At 41.5% G+C, this 14,634-nt stretch overlaps 1 protein-coding gene across 5 annotated transcripts in view; it reads right to left on the bottom strand.

Annotated features, from left to right (window-relative positions):
- Positions 1-14,634, bottom strand: part of casz1 (castor zinc finger 1) — a 73,181-nt gene that overhangs the window by 6,623 nt on the left and 51,924 nt on the right. For 3 of the 5 annotated variants that reach the window (XM_017417777.3, XM_017417778.3, XM_017417775.3), the window contains exons 5-15: positions 13,632-13,728; positions 10,923-11,087; positions 9,175-9,347; positions 7,673-8,523; positions 3,997-4,129; positions 3,715-3,778; positions 2,544-2,701; positions 2,149-2,271; positions 1,741-2,061; positions 1,424-1,622; positions 531-702 (exon numbers count right to left, since the gene is read on the bottom strand). In XM_017417777.3, coding sequence (XP_017273266.1) covers positions 531-702; positions 1,424-1,622; positions 1,741-2,061; positions 2,149-2,271; positions 2,544-2,701; positions 3,715-3,778; positions 3,997-4,129; positions 7,673-8,523; positions 9,175-9,347; positions 10,923-11,087; positions 13,632-13,728 — 2,456 coding nt within the window. The remainder of the gene's footprint in view (positions 1-530; positions 703-1,423; positions 1,623-1,740; positions 2,062-2,148; positions 2,272-2,543; positions 2,702-3,714; positions 3,779-3,996; positions 4,130-7,672; positions 8,524-9,174; positions 9,348-10,922; positions 11,088-13,631; positions 13,729-14,634) is intronic. The other 2 variants (XM_017417776.3, XM_017417779.3) reach the window with 1 other exon arrangement.

Raw genomic sequence — 14,634 nt, 5'->3', positions numbered from 1 at the left:
ACAGATCACTTTTAATTCATTTCTGTGTGTGTGATGGCAGCGGTGGCTGTGAGGCGCAGCTTCACAACACAAACAGGCCAAACCAGACAAGCCAGATAATTAACAAACACAAACCTAATTGCTCATTTCTGACGGGGGCAAAAGAAAGAGGAAAACAACCTGGATGTGATTGCCCTCTTTGACATTATTGCTCATAAAGCAGTACAGGCGAGACTTCCTTTGGGACTTGAGGTGCCATTGTGAATATACAAAAATGGAGAGACAAAATCTACAAGGCAGCCTTGTTTTATGACTATTAAACTGCTCACAAAGCTCAACACCATGTTTGCCAACACTGGTCTCTCTCCCTTTGTAAACAAAGAATATCCTCTTGCAACAGACAGAACAAATCAATCTACATCTTTCTCACTGTAAACCCTTTTCAATGCACACACCTTGCTTGGCAAAATATGATCAAAAGCTGCTTCATGATCACTTGGAGGTTTCTGTGGCCAAAACGTTCACATGATCAAAGTAATTTTCATTCTTACCCAGCCTCCCGCACTCCTCCCTCTTGGTGAAATATTTAAAGCCGTTGGCGGCTCTGCGTTCTGCCTTCTCGTGCTTCTTGATGTGCCACGGCAGCTTGGTGGTGATGTTAGTGACGAAGAAGCAGCCAGGCCTCAGACAGTGATAGTGGCCCCTCATTCTGAACTCGCAGTGCTGTAAGTGGAGACAAATAAGCCAAACGCAGATGATTAATTTTGTTTGATTTATCTGGTGTGCAAAGTCAACACATTTTCCTTTTTGGCCGTTTGGAATATCCCAGATTTCTAAGTACAATTACTTCCCTCTATCAGGCTCTCACCCCCCCCCAACATGTCTGTACACTGCCATCTGTTTGTGAGGCGCAGATCCCAAAGGACCAGGCCGAATAAGATCTGCTCAGTTCAGGAGACTAAAGGGAGGAGGAAGAGGGAGCAGAAGGAAGGGGGGAGGCGGGGACTTTTCGTGAGATGGGTGATTTTCGACACATTAATGAATTCATTTAAACGTTCTCCAAATACTGGCTCATGAGAGCAGGCAGGGGGATGCCATTTAGGTTTCATTTGCCAAGCATTCCCCTGATTTTTGCCCTATTCCAGACAGCCTTGTTTACTGTGCAAGTGACAATGATTTATTGGGTAATATCAGCTAAATTGGCCTTTTCTGAGAGGAGAATGCGGCAGTCAAAATGACATCATTGACATATAAACAGGCATTACTGGGGTGAGTCGACTGTCTTTCTCAGCAGAGATGGAAGACGAGGAGCAGTGGTTGTGAAAGCCTTGAGTCAAATAACTTCAAATACTGGTCTAATAGATAGCATACTTCACACTTAGAAACCTTGGAGAGATGACAGTCTGTGATCCAGCTCCTGGCTGAGTTAGAAAACTGCACTCACCTGGTTGGGACAGAGACACTGAAGAGAGTAGTAGGAGAACTGGTCACGGACATTGACCAGGTTGTTGTTGGGGTTGATGTGATCCAAACAATGGGACTCGGCCTTTCCAGAGGTCTTGCACACATACTTGCAATTCCCAAACAAGCAGTGGAAGTGGAACTTGTTTGAGTACTTGCAATCAGTAGCCAGACATGGATCGCTGGATAAAAAAAAGAAGGAAAATATGGTTAAATCAGGTCTTGGAAAATAAACAAACAAACAAACAAACAAACAAAGCCAATACATTGTGCTTTATGTAACACAAGCACTTCACACACTTTTCCTGGAACTGCAGAAAACCAGGTTTGACTTGTGGCTTGGCATTTTCCAAGGAGGTGGTGGCCAGAGGAGAGTTTGCTGGAAGGTTGGGCATTGAAGCAGGCATCTGAGGGATGCTGCCAGCCAGTTGCTTCCAGGCCAGCAAGGAGGGAGGAGGAGAGCTGTAGCCACCAGAGGAGGTGAGGTTCGCCACATCCATGGAGGGATTACTGGCTATAGAGACAGGGGCGACTGGCTGCAGTGGAGCTGCTTCACCGGACTCCTTGCCGTCACTGAACTGTGACTCCGGCTTTACTTTCAAGGTGGCTCGAAGGTGGAAGCTGAGAGACAAGATGGAACCTCATTTTTATACTGATCAATAAAGCAAAGCAGTGTATTTTCTAAACAAGAACTGGCGTGGCACTCACTTAGCGTGTTTTATGGCCCCATCCACAGTGCTGAATAGTGCACCACAGTCCTCTACCAAACAATGAAAGTGCACTTTCTGAAGAAAGTCACACTGAGCCTCGCAGAAGTCATCCGTGTCAAACCTTTGCATGAAGAGATAAAAAAAGACTAAAAATGTATTGCCTTCCCAAACAAAGAGGATAACTGGTTCAACCTGTTATCTGACAGTAAATGTTTTTTTTGTCTGTCATACTGTAAGTCACTACATTCCGGCAAGATTGAATTCTTTGTTTCAGGGCATTTCCGCTTAAAAACATGGGATAAATAGTCTTTAGAGATGAAAGTACTCCCTGAGACAGAGCTTTTAGGCATTTTTAGTGTCTTTATAATCACTATTTTTTTTTTAAATTTTCACCTGCGAAGGTATGTCCTCCAGATCTCAGTGGGGTTCTCTGGCCTCTTCAGAACTCGGTTCAGATACTGCGCTGCCTCGGAGGAGTCATTGGCTTGTCCACCCTCCAGCTCTGTTTTTAGGTTAATGGCATTGAAGAGGGCAGGGTTCACCTGTGACATCTACAAAGCACACAGCGCATAAATCATCAGCCGCTGGGTTAGCTGAGCATTTGTAAGCTTGTTGCTTGCATATGTTAGTGACGCTGTGAAAACCAACAAACAAATACATGCAGAATCTGGCAAATCCACAGAGAGCAGCCAGAATTACAAACATCCAGGCTTTTGCTTGGGTTTAGGCCAGACATGTTTGCTATGCATCCTCTCGGGGCATCTGTTAAGTTTTTATGTGGTGGCTTGAATCAAGACACCAGAAGTCTGACATGACAGCAGTTGAGTTGCTTGTGTTTAACGACGGAGAAAACATTTAACAGACAATGTGTGTGTGTGTGTGTGTGTAGAGATATATATATATATATATATATATATATATATCTACACACACACACATATATATGTAGTATATATATGCAAGAGAAGCATACAGTGGAAATGGAGGAGGTCTTGATCAGATGTTGAGAGCAAAAAAAAAATGGAGATTAATCTGCCATTACATCATCAATGTGATGGAAACCACCCAGAACATTTGTAACAGTCAGATAAGATGTATGGCTAAAACCACGTCCATTTTAATCTTCACAAAAACATACACACATTCAAATTTCCATACGCTAACATTTAAACTTGTTAAAAAATGAGGGCAGCGCCTTCCTGTTTTTTTTTTTTTTTTTTCTCCTCTGACTTTTTAATCAAATAATTTATAAACTCCATAAATAAATGCAGAGTGAGGCGGGGAAGAAAAAAGTATAAAGGGGGGAGAAAAAAAATGGACGGCAAGTTCAGAACAGCTCATCAAAAAACAAACATCTCTATATATCTGGCATGGCACCCAGCTCCTGCTTCATTATATTAATTTGTGAGAGTTGCAGTGAAAATTACACCGTATGAAAAATGGCTGGAAAATTTAAATGATACAAACTCATCTTATTAGCGGTGAAACATTAAAAAACAAACAGGCCCCTCCGTGTCCCGCTAATTTGTCTTGGGATGAAAGGCGTTTGATGGATGGATCTTACCTTATTCATAAGCGAGGATAAAAGAGATGTATTCGCTGGTACAGGGTGTCCGTTTGATTCATTGCTGGAACAAGGAAAATGAACAATGTTTAGTCAAGATTTGCATGAGAACAGTAAATATTACTATTTATCACCAAGGTGTGCAAGTATAATGAAGAAGAAAAAGGCTGTCTTCTTATGAAAAAAGGGAAAATGAATGTTGAAGGGTAATTGATAAATAATTTTATTATTATCCATACAAAAATCTATATTGAAAATTTTGAATTAACTTTAATGTATCACCTGTGGTCTTTCTTGCTCAGGTCCAGGCTGTGCTCCTGTGTGGAGTCTTGGGAAGTGCCGGAGTTGGCGTCCACAGGCTCCTGCTTCACTTGAACCAGACTGAACTGGCTGGCTGAAGCCGGATGCCCATTCCCTGAGGATCACACCAGAGATGCAGAGAAGAGAAGAGAAGAGACAACAAAGTTATTGTTGGTCAGCATTATTACCGTATGACAAGATCCAATCTGACTTCTGTCCTGGCCCGAAAAGAATACTCTGAGTGATAATTATTGCAAAATTATGTCAGGCCGTCAAGCCTTTTAAATGGTGATTGAGAGGCGGGAGATATGAGGGAAAAAGACTCCTTTTTCTGCAGCACTTGTCACAACTCATTTGCCAGGCTGCCTCTTAACTGGTCATTAAGTGAGATGCTAATGCTGAGGGAAAGTGGCAGTCTTAGATTGGCCACCCCCTCCCTTCCCACCTTCTCGGGCTTCTTGTTGGCCTGACGACGGATGGCGGCCAATGCCACGGAGCATACCCACAAGGAACAGGAGCGCTATGTCGGTCAGATTGGAGCTGACAGCCAATCAGATTGGTTCAAATAGCGTGACCTCTCTATCACAGTCTCCTCCAAATAGGTATTCAGTAAATGCTCTGTGTGTGGACAGGGGAGCCGAATTGAAATAAATAAACACCAGGGGATGACCTGAGGAAAAAACGCTGACAGGAAGGTGAATTCTGCCCCCCTCCCAATCCCATGGGATTGAAATATTAATTTGTCCTCAGGCTATACAGAGAAAGCTGAGCTTCTGGCTGACAATAAGTGGTGGCTTATCTTAAAAAATAAATGTGAGTGGGAGGTGTGCCACCTCTGGCATAACCTCTGAGACACTAAAACTGGAGTACACCGGCAGCCGTCATTTGTTTTTTTTGTGGGAAATCTGGTGTTTAGGAATCAGAGCTGGTGTTGAGGTATAGTGACAGGCAAGGTCATGGGCAACCAAGTGTGTGCCCTTAGCCCTCAGCCTAGTGAGGATCCTCTAGTTTTTTTGTTGCAGGAGAATAAAACACATCAAGACCAGCCTATGTAAGGGGGAAACTGAGCAGAGTTCGCCCCCGTTACAAGATGACCCAAAGACATATCAGGCAGAATAGGAGTGGAAAAGCCAGTCTTGGGCCTTGTCAGCTGAAAGCTACGAGATGGGGAAGTGTCAGTGTCAGTGTCAGTTCAGTTTGACAAAGGCTGAGGTTGGAGGGGCTGGGGGGGTGGGGCTGGGGTGGGACTGAAAGGAAAACAGCAGTCAAACAATAATGCGTCTGGTTTGAGGTCACCGAATGCTTACCAAGTCTCCATCCCTTCCCCCAACTTGATAAGAGTATACCCAAAATTAACTAGCCAGACAAACCCTGCCTTGTCGTCAACAATTAAATCAACTCGCAGACAAAATGAGAGCATATTTCATCAAGAGCAGCCACTCACTGTATGATCTGCATATGATCACAAAGCCGAATATAATATGATTTCTCTAAATGTGAAGATAAGTTGACTTTTTAAGTTGGATTATGGAGAAAAAATGCACTTCATGAAATTATTTTCTTCTATTCACTTCCTAAGGAGGGAGAACAAATGAGTTTGACTCAAAGCAGCTTCTTTCTGGAAATTATCCAGGAATAATGCACCACCATGTAATTACTCCGGATAAGATACAGAGCTTGTGAAAGATCATTTGTACCGTGTGTCTAATTAGTAAACCCTTCAGATGCTTGAATCTCTGGGAAAAACACTTAGGGGTAAATTAGAGTGGAACATTAATAAAAAAAGAAAAAAAAAAAGAGAAATACTGAATGCAGAAACAGGAAAAAGGCTCAATTCGCCGTAAAAGACGCAATGTTTCACAACCCAATGAGAAAATAAACACTGTGAAAAATAACCTCAAACACAGTGACTTCTTTTACACCTTTTTTGACAGAGAAGCAAAAACCACTTCCTCCTCACTTTAGCCCCAAATGTCCTGCTCACACATTTTATGAAGCAAATATGAGAAACAAAACCACAGCTACCCTTCCATCCTGTGTCTGTGAGAACTTTTACAAAAATCTATGTGATTGAGAGAGGGGAGTTTATTTCAGCCTGCCTGTTTCCGAGCAGAGAGATCTGAGCTGTAGTCAAATGAGAGGGGTGGCAGAAGCACCATCTGCGGAGGCCCCACCCTCAGCAGGTGCCTTCCCAGTGCTGGTGCTACCTGCTGGAGGCCCAAAGGTGGAGCTCAGCCTGACAGCCTGGGCTCAGCTCGGCTCCCCGGAGCAGCTGCCCCGGCTTTCTCCCCGGGCCTGTCCTGCTCTGGGAACACCACCAGGAATTATAATCCTTCCCCACTCCCAGCATCCGGAGCGGTCCCGTTTTACAATCCACCCCCCACCTGCTCAGTCGGAGAACCTTTTCTAAATGAATGCGACTGCACGCTCCACGGTGCATTATCAAAATTAAATACTTTATTTTCATTTTAAAGGGTTTTGTTTGGAGCAACACGATAAACAAGCCAATTACCTCCAAACTTATTTGAATTATGTTTATGCTAAACATGTTTTTGTGAAAAGGGAAGATTTCTAAAAATTCAAAAAGTGCGTCCTTGCTGATGTGTGTCTTTCTTGTATCAAAGCCTGTTTCCTCGCTCTGGTGCATTGAGTCATTTCTACCTCAGTGATTTCACTTCTTTTTTATCAGTTTGCATAGTGGATACAAAAAAAATGTTTTTTTTTTCCTTCAATTTCTGAACTTAATTTCATTCCACCTCCATTTGCTTGGAACGAGGGCAGACAGAGATAAGAGACTGATGATGAGGAAACATGTTCAACACAAGCCCCCAAGAGCCCCCCACTTTGAACATCATAAGAGACTTTTACAGGCTCTACTCTCCCCTGTCAGCGCATTTATCTCCAAATGGATTATGGGTATCTAACAAACGATCAACACAATAACAAATCCAGAGCAGAGGACCATGCCTCTGGTTTGTCCCGTTAAGCCTGAAAGCAGAGGTTCTCCTGCTTTTCTCTCCACTTCGGGAGGAGATCACCTCCGAGAGCACTTTGTCCACAATTACTTTTAGAGTACTCTCTTTGGATGTCATACCACTAAAAATGTTATTGTGTGTCATATATTTTTATACTTTAGTTTTTATGTAAAATAACATAAAATATGCAAAGGCAGACAATGTATATCAATATTTGTTTATCTTAAAGCGTTAGATCAGATCTTTTGAAGGGGGGCTTCTGTGGAAAGGTGTAACAGCTAATATATTACCTGTTGTAGATCGCTCTGAATGACCAGCATTTGTCGAAACAGTGTTTAAATATGATAATGTAATACAAATTTGTCAACAATGTAAAAAAATACAAAATGGTGTTTGCAAAAACAGTATTACTTTTTTCAGATTTGAGTTGCTTTAAGATGGCAGTAATCCATGTTGCTCTTGGCCCTGCTCAAATTAGCCATTTAATTGGGTCATAACTCTATTTCTCCACACTGAGATTGTTCAAAGAGCTAAGATATTAATTGTTCATAACCTTTTCACAAAACCCCACTTCAAAAGATCATATTTATTGTTGGTTTTAGATTCATGAGGGCAAACATTTTGATTTTCCTTTATCTGAATGAAACACATGAACAACAATGGTTCCTTGTACAGTGACATACCTGTGTCTGGGTTGTTGGGAGACTTCAGGGCGGCAGCTGCCAGTCTTGCCATCATGGGTGATATCAGACCCTTGCTTGCTGAGATCTTCTCCATAATGGAAGAGGTGGCAAAGGAGGTTGGGGTAGATGGCATGGAGGTGTCTCCCCCCAGAGTGGTGCCGCCTTGGGTTGGGGAGTTGGTGGGCATGGAGTGGGCCCCTGAAGACGTTGCTGTTATCAGGCTGGCAGCTGGTTGGAGAGGCAGCCTGGACATGAGGGGGAAGAATGGGTTGGAAGTGGCCAGAGCGGTGTTGGGAAGAGCAAGGACCGGTATGTTGCTGGGTAGAGCCTGAGTCAGCAGGTTGGACATGCGCTGACCCACGCTGGGCATCGACTGGGTAGGCTTGAGGGTGTGGGCTGGCATGGAGGAAGAGGCGGTGGTGGGTGTGGTCAACAAGTGAGGAACAGTGGTGGACTGCTGGGTGGTAGGTGAGGCACTCAGGCTGGAGTTCTTGCTGCTGATGGCTGAGAAGTCCATCAGATCATCATTGCTTGATTCCTCGGGTTCGTCTTTAGGAGCCAGGAAGGTGGAGGAGAGGCCCATCACACCGGAGGAGCGGATGTGTCGACGCTCGTGTTTGCGTTTGTGGGAGGTCATCTGGCTGGTGGAGGTGAAGGTGAAGCCACATCCTGAACGGATGCAGTGGAAGTGATTGGTGGCCTTGCTGTACACGCAGCCTTCATACTTGCATTCCTCATACTTATAGAACTTCTTAAAGCCATCCTTAGCATAGGCGTCATCCTTGATGTGGTAGCTTTTGTGCTTCTCAATGTCACACTTGTTCTTGAAAGTGAACGTACAGCCTGGGCGTCTGAAAATAATAACAGGAATTTAAAAAAAATTAAGCATAATGCTCTGTTAGAAAGAAATCTCACTACAGATGGGAGTTGTGCAGAGGGTGCACAAGATTTAAACCCTTCACACAGAAAAACGGAAAATCAGGGAAATTCGGTGACTGAATTTTTTCTAAAGGATTACTTGATTTTTCCACCATGTGACTCTCTCCATTAATATTTCTGGAACGCATACTCTTCAAAATGAAAGTTAGATGCTAATTTCAAACTGACGGGATTCTAAAAATATTTCTTACTTACCTAGTTTCTTATATATACTACATAGTTTTTTTTTCATTTCTTGAGAACTTTTTGCTTCTAAACTTTGAGTGTGTACTTGTCAAATACTCTTCTTAGTTGTGATTTCACTTCTACGAACTATTTCCTGCTGTTTATTTCTTTCTTTAAAAAGAGGAACTGCACATGTTTATTCTTCTTTGATGCTGATGTTTTAGCATTTTTCTTGTAAATGGTCACAGCAAGTGTTTGTTTAGAAGTCACAATTGAATGTGATGCCAATATCAAATTTATTTAGGCTCTTTTTTTCCCATTTGTGTTTAGAGAAAGTTTTATTACAGTTAAAATAAATCAATACTGTGAGAGCCATCCACCTCATGAGGTTTGTTCACCTGCAGTGGAAGTGTGTGGTCTTCTGCCCATAGAACTGACATCCAACTGTGCCACAGTCCTCAGTGGCTCGAAATCTCTGGAAGCCGTCATTGATCAACTGGGCATTCTTTTTGTGGAAGTTTTCATGGGTCATGACATCTGAGGTGCTGGTGTACACCTTGCTGCACCCCACCTACGAAGCAGAGACAAAGCACAGCGATGGAAACCAAGATATAGGCTGACGACGTGCATGTGAGTTTCGGTTTGCAAGAAAGGTTTGAAAAAGGCAGCTTCTGACATGCTACGCTTTAAAGAGATCTGATATACTGTACAAGCTATAGAGAAGGGAGCACATTGTGGTTAAGAAAATGCTAGTGGCCTAGAAATGAGTAGAAGAAGGTTGTTTTCTCACATTCATTGTTTTAATTTGTGGTAACGCACATGTGAGCATTACAGGTTTCATTGTAACCCCGAAATTGGAAACAATCTTTGTCATCGTTGTGACAATTGGAAAGAAAAAGAAAAAAACATAGGGACTGAAAGAGGTGGTGGTCACAGAATGCTTCTGAAACTACAGTATCTTCCTGGCAAAGCAGCCTTTCAGAAAATGAAAATCATCTTTGGAGTGAGATGGTAGAGATGCTACAAAACTTACTGTAACTCAGAGGAAAAAATCAGGGGTGGTGGGGCAGAAAAAAACCACACGAGAGAAAGATCACTATCTTAGTCTTTAGTTTAAAACATTCTGGTAAAAACAAGTCGTTTGAGCCAACAATGTGGGGGAAAAAACAGGTAATGTTTGAATTTAAAGCAGCAATTGTATATCATCTGTGACACTTTTCAGCCGTGCAAACCGGGCAACTTCTCCATACTGAGTCAAACAATGAAGAAAATGTCACTCTGTTTTTTTTCCGCCCTAAATCATGGGAGCCGATGCCAACATCTGCAGGTTCTCAGCGACAGTTAAAACATAGACTGAAATGTCTGAATAACAATTACGTTGTAAAAAAAAAAAAAAGAAAGAAACATATATATCTCAAGCCATTCTCTGCTGCCCTCGGCTCAGTGACACACAGCAGATGAATAAAACAATTAAACAAATCCAGAAGGAGGAATAATCTTTACCAGGCTGCTTGGTACTAAAAGATGAAAAATGTGCAGTTTATATAAACATTTAGTTGAGTTTTATCCATGCCAATTAAGGAGTGAGACAGTGAGACGGTAGGTAAAACAACAGCAGCCTTACATGGATTCACTCTTATGTTTTATTTTAATTTACTTGAGGACACTTTTTCACTTTTTTTTTTTTTTGAACTCATTTTACAGATAAAGGCATCTATGGAACTGTCTCCCATGCGAGCATATTGATATGTTGTGCTGAAGAAGCTTTTGTTTCCTTCTTAACTTCACTTTAAGCACATAAAGTTATTTGTATAAAAGTTATTTAAAGGGACTTAACAACGTGCTTTAGCTTTTGTTGGAACTGAAATCTGGTTAACTGTTCACATCTGTTTGTGTAGCAACTGAAAAAACTTTCAACACTGAATTTTGAAATTATTTGTAACATTTTATACTGTTTATTCACATAAGCAGTGGGTTATTTTTGTTCTATTTATTGCTAAAGTATTGTGGACAAGGATTTCAGTTTTGTGTGTGCGCGCGTGTGTTCGCATACATAAGTCTTCATATGTGCCCATTGTACATGTTTGTGGCTTTACTGTAGGTTTGTGTGTAGGTGGATGCAGAGCTGTGAGCCTGTGTAGTGTACCTGCATGCAGTGGTAATGGGTACTTTTTCCATTCAGGTGGCAGCCATGATAGTAGACGCTGCAGTCATCCAGAGGGCTGAAGCGCATGAAGCCATGCTGCAGGGAGTTGTCCCTCTTCTTGTGCATGTTGTAGTGCCTGATCACATCCTGCTTACTGGTAAACCTCTGAAAAATTAGAGGAGGGGGGGGGTATACAGCAACAGGTTGGTGTTTATTTAAACCATTCACAGAATCAGCAACAAGTCACTTTATCTCTGGAGGCAGCTGCTGCAGCATGCAGGAGCCAGTTGGCAGTTGGGGCATGATGTACGTACACACTGCAACAGAGAGGACCTAGACTTTTTTTTTTTTAAGATGACACGTTCTGTGGTTATTGATTTACTCTGCATATATCACAGTTGTGTCCTTTCCAAAAGCAGCCCCAAAGGCTCTGGGTCCGTCTGACCGCAAGAGAAGCTTCCAAATGAAACATGAAATATTTTCCCAAACATCAGTTGTCTCTGTTTTTTTTCTTTTTCTATTTTTTTTTTCTTTTTATCTTTCAACAAAACATATTTTTCAAATTAAGATGAATCAATTGACATGCAAGATCACAGTTCTTGTGTTTTTCAGTCTGGAAGAAATTATGTTCCGTGAAGATGGTTTCTCAGACGTGCACAGGGGAAAACACAAGACAACATAAACAAACAAACAAGTCAACCAAAACACCCCCCCCCCCCAAAAAAAAAAAACTAAAAAACAAAACACAACACATTTTCCCTTTCAATTCACTGAGATATGATTCCATTTTTAATTAAAGCATGAACGTTCGGTTTTTGGTGCAGGTTTCAGTTGGAACGATGAATGAATATGCTAAGAGACCCGCCTTCTAAAATTACATCTAAACATACAAATTAAAAAAATAAATTCCTCCCACAGTCAGGAGTCAGGAAGGGGAAACAGAAAAAAATTCACTCCATGGAGACCTGCTGCAACCAAATCTGTTGTAATTGGGTTTAAGCTGATGCTACAGAAACTGAAACAGGAGACGCTTAAATCAATGAGACAGTTCTGTCTTTAATCCACGTCTATCTGCAGCTGAGAAAAAAAAAACATCAGAAAGAACTATTCTAAAAAGAAACTAATTGCTGTACAAAGTAGGGTAATTGCTGTGTGTCATGTGTTCCATAAAAGCTAAGATCTCACAGCTGTTCATTTCCTTTTTCTTGGACTGTTTCCCACTGTATGTTTCTAAAATGTCTGACTCTTGTTGGAGCCCACACTTCATTAGTTTTTTTTAATCCAACTAATAAATGCTTCATCACTTCCTGAATCTTTTTTTTTTTTTTGTGGAAAAACCTAGATTTCAGTTCTGCACAGTGAGCTTTCTGATATTTAATGGGAGATGATGACCGGAAGACAAGTTGAACTGTGGTCATGGTACATTCGATCCATCAAGCCGTCCAAAATAGGCCATGGAGAGAGCTGACTGGGAAAAAGATCTCATTTTCAGTCGAGTGGTGATGAAGGTTGGGAGCCACTTGCTACATTTATTTTAGGATTCCCACTAGTGTGGCAAGATGCACACTCTCTGCTCATGTACAAGCCCATGAAAGGAGAATGCTAGGTCTCAGCCAATCGCCCGCAGGCTGGCAGTGGGATAATATTCCAGGAGTGTGTGTCATGTAACATTTCATGAGTTATCGCTCTGAAAAGGGCTGCTCATCGCAGCCTGCCAGCATTTTTTTTTCAGTGTATTGACATCCTGAGAGCTGCCTTCCAAAGCATATCTGTGTTTCCACGCAACACAAAAGTAACAGAGAAATGTGGGCCTGACCATGGAAATTGCCATGATAACTTGAACTAACACTCTAAATAATGACATGAAATGATTTTCCTTTGTATTCTCCAAGAGTGTGTCTCATCAGACTGTGAAGTGGGATTCATGCAGAAAATGAAAGCATAGATTTGTGCTTCTCGCCACATAAACAACATTTATTGGGAGGTAATCTCTGTTGATCGGGAGCAGACAGAAGATTACAGCAAAGACGGCTCAATTCAGAAAATTGTAAAGAAAGGGAGAAGTCGCAGCGCTATAGCTGAGCAGATTTTTTTTTACATCTTTGACAAATCTACTCGTGTTTTTCTTACTCCCTCTGGGTTACAGCAAACACAAGGCCTGTTTTATGATCTGCTTTGTGTTTTTTTTTTCCCTGTACTGTGGCGTACATGACATGTTGTGGGACCAGGGAAAGATTAATAATGTGAGAGTGGATTAAAGGCAGGCCTCTTACAGTGGCAGTGGCTTAGGAAAACAAAACAAGTAGATAAAAGAACCATATTTTAGCATTATCAATTTTTAAAAAAATTGTCAAAGATAAGCTGCGCCTACTCGAAAACTGAACAGATGTAAATATCAGCAGCTTATTCAGCAGGCCGACAACCAACAAACTTTTCATCTGTGTAAACTTTGGCTGGGTGTGACCAGTAATGAAAGGAAGACACATCCTATTTGTCTATCCTCGGATCATCACAGCCCTTTTATTGTGCCCCCCAAAAAAAGCTTCAAAGCTTTAGCTTTAAATCGCTCTTTACTCTTTTGATAAATTACTTTATGCTCACTTGTAGGTGAGCCTCCACCATCAACCAAAGAGGGTGGCAATTTGAAATTTGCTTGAACACTGGATAAATGTTAGATGTGCATGTTAAAAAAAATATTAAAGTACTCACGCTCACCTGGTAGTTACACTCAGGGTCCATGCAGTGATAATGCTCTCTGTACTGGTAGGCACAATGCACATGTCCACAGTGCTGACTTCCAGAGAACCTGAAGACATATTTTAACATTTTGTTATTAAATTAAACAGTTTTGTTCAAAATATTGCATCACTGGGAAGAATGACTGGGGTGGAAAAAAGACCAACAGCAAATCAAGATCAATTAGTGAATAAATCATTTAAATTAAAAAAAAAGAAAGGAAACGAAAGAGAACAAAACATACGATTGAGCTCTCAGAGGCAATGTGCTTGTCTCACACGTCACCTTCAAAAAAACAGCTCACACCTTCAAACTGACTGCTGCTTTCCACACTCGAGCACAAATTACCCGTCTGTCACACCAATTTCAACCAAATTATCTTCATTTATTTCCAAAGGAGCCATAAGAGACACTTATTACTCTAAAACCCTCTCTCTTCTCATATACACTCAGACACTAAAACATTTGGATTTTTCTTTTTAATTGCTGTGAAAGTCCTTGTCAAATCAATTTGCAGATCTTTCAGGTTAACCACTGTTTTGCTCTACGAGGCAAAGGGTCAGGTTCGACACCCTTTACACCTTTTCTTTCTGATCAGGAGACCAGAAACCAAAATTTAGCCTGGTGCTAGTTAAAAAAAGGCAGTTACTTGCTGCCATACAGGCACTTTTATGGTGGTGATTATAAGCCTGACAATGATGACTGTTAAAATCCTCCAATTACCAGTGAAAACACACAAATAAACATTTGCAGTGCTGCTGCCAAGGACTCCATCTGCTATAGTGCAGAGGAGAGGGGGAAAAGGGGGCTAAGTAATATTTTTTCCATCTCTCTCTTTGTTTTTTCCTTGTTAGGATTATCCCAGAGCTGCATTTACAGATCACTTTGCTGAGTTCATTAAGTTAATTGAACAGCATATCCACCACTGTTTTTAAGTTGACTGTGTGAGTGTTTGTGTGTATCTGGAAAAAGAAGG

This window comes from Kryptolebias marmoratus, linkage group LG8, assembly GCF_001649575.2.
Source record: "Kryptolebias marmoratus isolate JLee-2015 linkage group LG8, ASM164957v2, whole genome shotgun sequence".
In the NCBI taxonomy this organism is placed as follows: Eukaryota; Metazoa; Chordata; class Actinopteri; order Cyprinodontiformes; family Rivulidae; genus Kryptolebias; species Kryptolebias marmoratus.
The sequence above is the reverse complement of the archived record's forward strand: the minus strand, read 5'-3'. Positions and strand labels throughout refer to the sequence as shown.